At 37.9% G+C, this 8684-nt stretch overlaps 1 protein-coding gene and 1 pseudogene across 1 annotated transcript in view; both read left to right on the top strand.

Moving 5' to 3' along the window:
- Positions 1–279: 279 nt before the first annotated feature.
- LOC101987417 lies at positions 280–1778 on the top strand (annotated as a pseudogene).
- Positions 1779–7691: 5913 nt separating this feature from the next.
- The window catches only part of LOC101987886 (prostaglandin-E(2) 9-reductase-like), a 20860-nt gene continuing 19867 nt past the window's right edge, over positions 7692–8684 (top strand). The window contains exon 1 of the mRNA XM_005354914.3: positions 7692–7837. Within this exon, the coding sequence (XP_005354971.1) occupies positions 7751–7837 (87 nt within the window). The 5' untranslated portion in view covers positions 7692–7750. The remainder of the gene's footprint in view (positions 7838–8684) is intronic.

The following is an 8684-nucleotide window of genomic DNA, read 5'->3' on the forward strand; positions in this document are numbered from 1 at the left end:
AAAGGAAGGTGAAACCAACCATAATTTAAACAAGGGAAAAGTTACTAATACAGTACTTGTTTGTGAGTTTGGATTCTATCTTATTGTCGCCATTTTCTCAGTGCTTTCTAGATAACATATTCAAGGGCCCATTTGAGCAGGCCATCTTTGCTTCATAGACAGCATAGGAGGTTAAAAATACTTATCATCATTGTAGGAAACCATCCCTTTTTCTTTCTGAAGATTTTCTAGGAAAAAAAGGATAAAACATATTAAATAGAAAATACATTGTTGATATTGAACTCGAGTTGGAAGAGGCGAGTCCGGTCTCAAAATGGAGGGCCATGATCCAAAGGAACCAGAACAGTTGAGGAAACTGTTTATTGGTGGTCTGAGCTTTGAAACCACAGATGATAGCTTAAGAGAACTAAGAAATGGGGAAATTGAGAAATGGGGTACACTTACAGACTGTGTGGTAATGAGAGATCCCCAAACAAAACGTTCCAGAGGCTTTGGTTTTGTGACCTACTCTTGTGTTGAAGAGGTGGATGCTGCAATGTGTGCTCGACCACACAAAGTTGATGGGCGTGTGGTGGAACCAAAGAGAGCCGTTTCTAGAGAGGATTCTGTAAAACCTGGTGCCCATTTAACAGTGAAGAAAATCTTTGTTGGTGGTATTAAAGAGGATACAGAAGAGTATAACCTGAGAGACTACTTTGAAAAGTATGGCAAGATTGAAACCATAGAAGTTATGGAAGACAGGCAGAGTGGGAAAAAGAGAGGATTTGCTTTTGTGACTTTTGATGACCACGACACAGTTGATAAAATTGTTGTTCAGAAATACCACACTATTAATGGGCATAATTGTGAAGTGAAAAAGGCCCTTTCTAAACAAGAGATGCAGTCTGCTGGATCACAGAGAGGCCGTGGAGGTGGATCTGGCAATTTTATGGGTCGTGGAGGGAACTTTGGAGGTGGTGGAGGTAATTTTGGTCGTGGTGGAAACTTTGGTGGAAGAGGAGGCTATGGTGGTGGAGGTGGTGGCAGCAGAGGTAGTTATGGAGGTGGTGATGGTGGATATAATGGATTTGGAGGTGATGGTGGCAACTATGGTGGTGGTCCTGGTTACAGCAGTAGAGGAGGCTATGGTGGTGGTGGACCAGGCTATGGAAACCAAGGTGGTGGATATGGTGGTGGTGGAGGAGGAGGATATGACGGTTACAATGAAGGAGGAAATTTTGGTGGAGGTAACTATGGTGTTGGGAACTATAATGACTTTGGAAATTATAGTGAACAACAGCAATCAAATTATGGACCCATGAAAGGGGGCAGTTTTGGTGGAAGAAGCTCAGGCAGTCCCTATGGTGGTGGCTATGGATCAGGTGGTGGAAGTGGTGGATATGGTAGCAGAAGGTTTTAAAAAAACAGCAGAAAAGGGCTACAGTTCTTAGCAGGAGAGAGAGCGAGGAGTTGTCAGGAAAGCTGCAGGTTACTTTGAGACAGTCGTCCTAAATGCATTAGAGGAACTGTAAAAATCTGCCACAGAAGGAGCGATGATCCATAGTCAGAAAAGTTACCGCAGCTTAAACAGGAGGCCCTTCTTGTTCAGGACTGTCAGAGCCACAGTTTGCAAAAAGTGCAGCTATTGATTAATGCAATGTAGTGTCAATTAGATGTACATTCCTGAGGTCTTTTATCTGTTGTAGCTTTGTCTTTTTCTTTTCATTACATCAGGTATATTGCCCTGTAAATTGTGGTAGTGGTACCAGGAATAAAAAATTAAGGAATTTTTAACTTTTCAATATTTGTGTAGTTCAGTTTTTCTACATTTTAGTACAGAAACTTTAACAAAAATATGCAGTTTTGAAGGTGTTTCCTTGTGAGTTAACAGTAAAGAAGATCATTGTTAATTACTATTTTGTATGAATTTTGCTAAAGTTAACTGTAAAGAAACACCTACTGACTTGCAACTTACGGGGAATCTATTCTCCCCATTTCCAAAACGATGATAAATGGGCGCTGACGTGTGGAGAGAATAGATATTTGTATGTTTGCAATGTGTGTTTTAGATAATTAGGATTGGGTAATAAAAAATAGCATATTTGTGAAAAAAAAGAAAATACATTGTTATAATGGTTATGGTATTGTTATACCTACAATTTCAGCACTCAGTCTGATGAGGCAATAGGATCATGAATTCAAGAACTGACTGGTTACTATGTCAAGACTCTGTATACAACCAAACAAAAGGAGAAGAAAGCACCTGTGCAAACACTCTTGGCTCAGCAGTTAAGAGACCTGCTGCTCTTAGAGGACAATTCCCAGCACCCTTATATTACATCTGTAACTCCAGGACAATGTGTCCGATACCCTCTTCTGGACTTCTCAGGTACCAGGCATGCATGTGGTACTCAGATATATAATATAGACAAAACACCCATATACAGAAAATGAAAATAGTACTAATTATAAATAACCAACAATTTTCAGCAACAACTGTGTGATAAACAGCACCTTCAGCATCTGTGATCAGCAGGACATCCTATTCAGTAACTTCTGGGGACCTGTTCAGAGATCAATTCTAGGGTCTTGACACCCAGGAATGACATGAACCTTCTTGGAGACACAGGGGAAATAAAAATATTTTCTTCTATGCATCTTAAATTTGCTGTAGGCCTGGAAATTTGGCAGAATAAAAGAGAGCTAACCAGGAGACACATTAAGAACAAGCTGTTCCTTAACACATGTCTCAGTGAGGACACAAATCCAGCCTCTTGGCCAAGGTTTGTCTGTTGACCCCAGAGGCAGCAGCCTACAACTGGTAGTAGGACAATTGCAGAACACAGGACAAAATGAATAGACTTAGAATATGAAAATCATGTGTAGGGTCAAGTACCTGTGGATTCTTGATTTCTGGGAGGCAATTAAGAGTCCATATAGAATCTGAAAGAAGGTTTTACCACATTCAGGCATGTGTGCGAGAGTCTGTTCTCTTCTTGTCTCTAGTTAGTTAACGGATTTTCCCAGTCTGATTTCCATCCTCCATCATTACTCTCTCCCGTCCTTTAGGATAATGGTTTACTCATAGCATTATTATTACCCATACGATAGGACAAGGGCAAACCCCGGCTGTGGGATATCCAAAAACCTACCACAATTCATCAGTGAAAGATTAATTAGAGCACAAAGCAAAGGATGTAGATTTACTAAGTATAGTCACACTGGGGAGAGCAATAGATAAAGCAGTCTAGTGACCCCAAATCTGGCTTCTGGGTACTGACATAAGCTTTAGGTTTAAACAGAGAAAGAGCTGGGGCACTTGGTCAGAGGTAGATGTTTTAAGCAGTCTTGATCAAAGTGTGGTTGTTTGATTATTACATTAGTTTTGGTTCAGCAAGGCTTTTGAAGGAATTGTCATTGTTATCACTTGTTGAATGCTGTTCATTGTGGCTATTCCTGATCTACAGTGAGATATCAGCACAGAAAACTGCCCTTATTTGGAGGGAGGCTTGCTATTACTTGTTGTTGGGTTTACCTCTTTGTCATAAAGGTGTTTACTCATGGAATACAAGGTGACTACAGGTTTAAGGACAATGACCAGAGACCTTTAGGTGGTTTGGGGAGTCTGAAGAGATTTTAGGGGCTAACAATAACATGCCCTTGTCACTATTATCCTTAGCACTATGGAAATAAAGCATAGTTTTGTAAGTTCTTGATAGTATTAATGAGAGAATTTATGAGGCCTCAAAGGGGAGAATCTGAAGATGGTTTTATTGGGGTTAGATTAAACAACAGGGTAAGTGGACTGGAGAATTCAGCACTTGTTCAGAGAAGGGAGAAAGAAAGAGGAAGGAGAAGGGCAGCAAGGTGTACTTTAAATAGAACATATAGGTAAAAGGCACTTCTTACAGTACAAGGTAAATATATTGAGCAAAGAAAAAACTGGATACTCAGGGTTTTTATTATCTAAGGGAAAGCTGTTTCTCTTCTTCTATTTGGTTTAAAACTATTTTTAACTATGTGAAGCTCTGCAGCATGCACATATTTTATATTGAGACTATTTCCTCAAACTCCCTTTCTCCTTGTTTCCATTGCTCTTTCTCTAATAAGTTTCCTTTGTCTTCTTGAATGTTTTATTTCAATATCATTCCACAGATAGATACAGACACATATGGAAATGGTTTAATATAGAATGTAATCACCAATGAAAAATAACATTCAGTATTTGTCTCTGAGATTATTAACTGTAGCAATGGAATATTATGAAACTATTTTTCTTTTTACAATCTAAGAGGCTAGAAATTTTCTGGACCTCACTTGGTTAATTTGTTATTTAACTTTGGTTAATAATAAATCTCAAGGTCTCTTAAGGCTTAATGACTGTTAGCCCTGTTTACTTACACTGTTTGCTTATTCTGTCTTTAAGAGACTAATGTGAGAACCAACCTTACTTGTATTGTATTTCTCAGATAATCAACTTTTACTTTATAACCTAAGCTAATGTTTAGTTGTAATCTTAAATTTTGTACTTTCACATTCCCCTTTCACAGAGTAATTCATGTGTTCTGATATTCATTTGCTGAAAGAAAACAAAAATACAGGTTGAAAGCAATCTTCTAAAATAAATATCAACCATAAACATTGAGCACAACATGTAGATTTTGTTTGGTAAACAATGATGTTTGAGTACTGTCTATTATCTGGGTCACTTGTGGGCAATGGGAGTCAGTGATTTAATTCTTTTTAAAACTTCATTAAATATTTCTGATCATCCTTCATTTCTTCCCCATGTGATGAATAGACACAGACAGACACACAGTCACAGACAAAGATAACGTGACAGGGACAGAGTCACAAGATAACCTTCAGACAGGCACAGAGTTAGACTCAGACAACAGATGGACAGGGGGTTGAAAAGCACAGGGAATGTAAAGCAGAGAGTTCCAGTTTCGGCCTGCTCTTGGTTAAATGACACCAAATAGTGTTTTTTTTTCTTTTTCCTTAAAGAAATACCTGTGCACTATTGGTTGTATTCAAATCAACTACACAACCAAAATTTTAATCTTATTAGTATCCAACAGTTTCTTAGCTTCTGTAAAACTACATGAGTAAATAAACTCCTGAATACTCCTGACTCACTCTGACATGAAAAAGTGTTTAGCATTCCTCTGTAGAGCTCTCTTTCCCTTTTAGAATAGCTTAGTTGTCCTATTCAACATCGACATTATCATTCAATAAACTTCTGTGTTTGTTAGCAGATGTGGCTAAAATGCTTGCCTGGACTGCCAACTTTCCTTCACAGGAATGTCATGCCTGGCCGTGAGAGTCTCTAGGAAGCTCGTAGAATGGAAGGAATTCACTTTTCTAAAAAAAAAAAAAAAAAAAAAAAAAAAATCTAGACCTACTTGATTACTCAAGGGAAAGTTGTATCTCTTAGTCTGATTTTAAAAATCTATGGTTCAGTTACTTAAACTTCTGTATGTATATTTATTGTATGTTTAGAATACATATGTAGAAATACATGTACACAACTTTATATATCTGCATAAAAAATCTAGAACCACAATGAGAGAAAACACCCAACACTTGTCTTTCTGAGACTTTTAACCCAACTTTTGTTTGAGTTTTAATATTTATTAAGCATAGTTTAAATTCTTATAATGGATTAAAATGAGCTTAAAACAAGAACATTTCATGTAGTAATAAGCATCACAAGGAAAATAACGGCATGAAAGGAACACCTGGAATGACCACCTGGTCAAAGACTTCTCAGCAGCCAGTAATTTCTTAAACTCTACCCAGCTGTATAACTGAGTAAAATTATGAGTGGTGTGTCACCATCTTCCAGGGACTGTATACCGCAGAAGCCTCTTTTGACCCGATCCTTTCCTATGAGGCAACAGCACAGGACAATGCTTCAGCATGACAAGTTTCTCCTGGTTATTGGTGGGATTTCACTGGGATCCTTCCTACCATTTAGTCATTTATCAAGAGTTCTCACAGGAAAACGCAGAGTGTCTCTGTTTCTCTGGTTTCTGGCTTCATTTGGTTAGTGTTTTCCCTAACCTCCAAGTTGAAAGTGAAAAATAGAAGCTGTGTAGACATCAACTCTTCATCCATCTAATGTGATAGCATCGTGTTCACGCAGAAAGAACATTATAATTACCTGTAAGGAAGATGAATCCTGTTTCTATCAATTGTTAGGATGGGCCAACTTGACTACTCAGTTTTTATTTGTGTCTAGGGCGAGTCTTTTCTTCCTTGGCCACTACTTCTCTATGGTCAAAGATATATTAGGACCAAGTCCTTTTATAGAATGCCGCCTTATTTCTGTTTGGTCTAATAGTTAAAATAAACAAAAAAAAAACCAAGTTGTACACTTATTAAATTTATAACTGATAAAATGCTGGGACTGTAATGTTAAGTTGGGGCCTCATCCTAGCCCCTGGCATCCATCTTTGGAAGTCACCTCCCCTGAGAGTTGCCTCAGTCCAAACCTTGACCTCTCCTTATGAAAGGTTAAAACCACTCCCACAGGTTATATAAACTGCTCCCCAGAGAAAAATATGTGGTCTTCCCTCTTCCTCTTTGGTGTTCCTGTTGGCTGTTTGTTTTCCCCCTTGGGGACACCCTAGAGTGCAGATGTCCAATTAAACCTGGATATCTTTTAATTTGGTCTGATTGGGATTATTTATATCAGAGGAGAGGCCCATATTTAAGGAATATTTTTAAGAGGGATAATATACAATAAAAGGATAAATAAAATCCGACCCTGTGAAGAGATGAGGATGAACTGTAAATTACAATATAAATTATAGGGCTATTGGAATACCAGTTGTAGTATTTCAAATGAGGAAGTGTGATATCTGTGATAGTGAGCAAAGTGCTACTTAGGCTTTTCTAATGATAGCTGACTTTCTGAATTAATTTAGAGTATAATTTGCCAACACGTTTATTGAGCTGCATTAATACATATTAGAACAATGTAAGGTGTCACAGGAGAGCATGATGAATCTTATTAATGAGGCTGTAGGAGTCAAGAAGAACCCGAGACTCAAGCACATATGCTGAGCTTAATAAGCAGAATGTATAAGGTTGGTAGTGACTGAGCTGGAGGAGAACAGGCTATTACAGAAGCAAACAGCTGTTTAAACAAAGGCAACATTCCAGAGATTCATCTGTGATATAAATCTAGGTTTTCTTGGATAGAACTTACTAAAGAAGCAAAATAGAGAGAATCTGAATTTTGAGTGAAACCTTAACACATGGAAGAAGAAAATTAGATAACTAAATTGAAGGTAATATTCCAAAGGAGTTTTGTTGTCTGTGTGCTTGGGTGCAGATAACAAGCTTTGTTTGAGAAAATTTATAAAATATTTTTGTTAAGATTTATAAAACAAATACAGGGTGAGGAAATTAACTAAGGTTCTGTATCAGAATTCATTTTTAGAAATGAACACCCTGATGAGAGTTTTGCATCTTATAGAGTAAGTCTGGTGTAATTATCAGGGGAAGATTGTGACAGCCAGATTTTCTGTTTAGGAGCTGAAAATCCAACATCTTTTAATACATAAGCTTTCTGGGTGTGTTTGTTGTAGAGACATGAAAGGATTATAAAAAGTGCCATGGACTCACTCCAACCTTGGAGCCTTTGCAAACTTGTCCCCGCCTTTCTTGATAGAAATAAGTAGTGCTGGAGTCTTGCCTTTTATTCGGCTCAGGTTACTGAGGAAGGAAAGACAAGAGTCAGAATTGTCGGGCTGTGGACACCATGGATCTCAAACATAATCGTTCAGTGAAGCTAAATGACGGGAACTTAATGCCAGTGCTTGGATTTGGCACGTTTGCTTCAGATGGAGTAAGTGGGCCTCTCGGGAACCAAAGCATTAGATATCAGCTATCCTGGAAGTGCATTCAGGAGGCAGGAGACCTGCACCTGATGAATGAGTCACCTGGGCTTCCCTTTCCCTGCTTACAATTTACTTATGTTCGTGTATAGGGATAAGTATTGGTACTTGGTGAGATGCCAAGATATTAGGTCTGGAGATTTGAAGGTTAAAGATTTTGTAGGTGGATTATGTGTCATTATTGTTATTAACATTGTTTCCTGAAAAATCTCAATGCTTGCTATATATTTAAGTCCTTACATCTATAAGTATATTAAATCCTTGATATAAGTATTCTTACTAATTTTTAAATTTTTGTCATCTAAAGCTCAGGCTTCTTCTGCTTTCTACTCTTGGTTAGAAAAAGACAAGGTCTCCTGAGTAAATTGGGAGCATACGGACCTTTGGGGAGGGTTGAAGGGGGGAGGGAAGAGGCAGGGAGGGGAGCAGAGAAAAATGTAGAGCTCAATAAAATCAATAAAAAAGGAAATTCCTATGGGCAATGATTACAGGAGAAAAATGGATAAAGTAGGAGCATTGACTGCAGCTTTGCTGTGAGATTTTTGGAAGAAGATGTATTTGTTAACGAATTTCAACTATTTGAATAGGTTTTAAAATTCTATACAGGTACACAACATGTTTTGATCTTCTGCACCACTCATTCCATCATTCCATATCTCCAACTACTCTCAGACTCTCTCACTTCTCTTTCCCAACTTCATTCTTCATTTCTTCTTCTTCTTCTTCTTCTTCTTCTTCTTCTTCTTCTTCTTCTTCTTCTTCTTCTTCTTCTTCTTCTTCTTCTTCTTCTTCTTCTTC

This window comes from Microtus ochrogaster, chromosome 16 (genome assembly GCF_000317375.1).
Source record: "Microtus ochrogaster isolate Prairie Vole_2 chromosome 16, MicOch1.0, whole genome shotgun sequence".
In the NCBI taxonomy this organism is placed as follows: Eukaryota; Metazoa; Chordata; class Mammalia; order Rodentia; family Cricetidae; genus Microtus; species Microtus ochrogaster.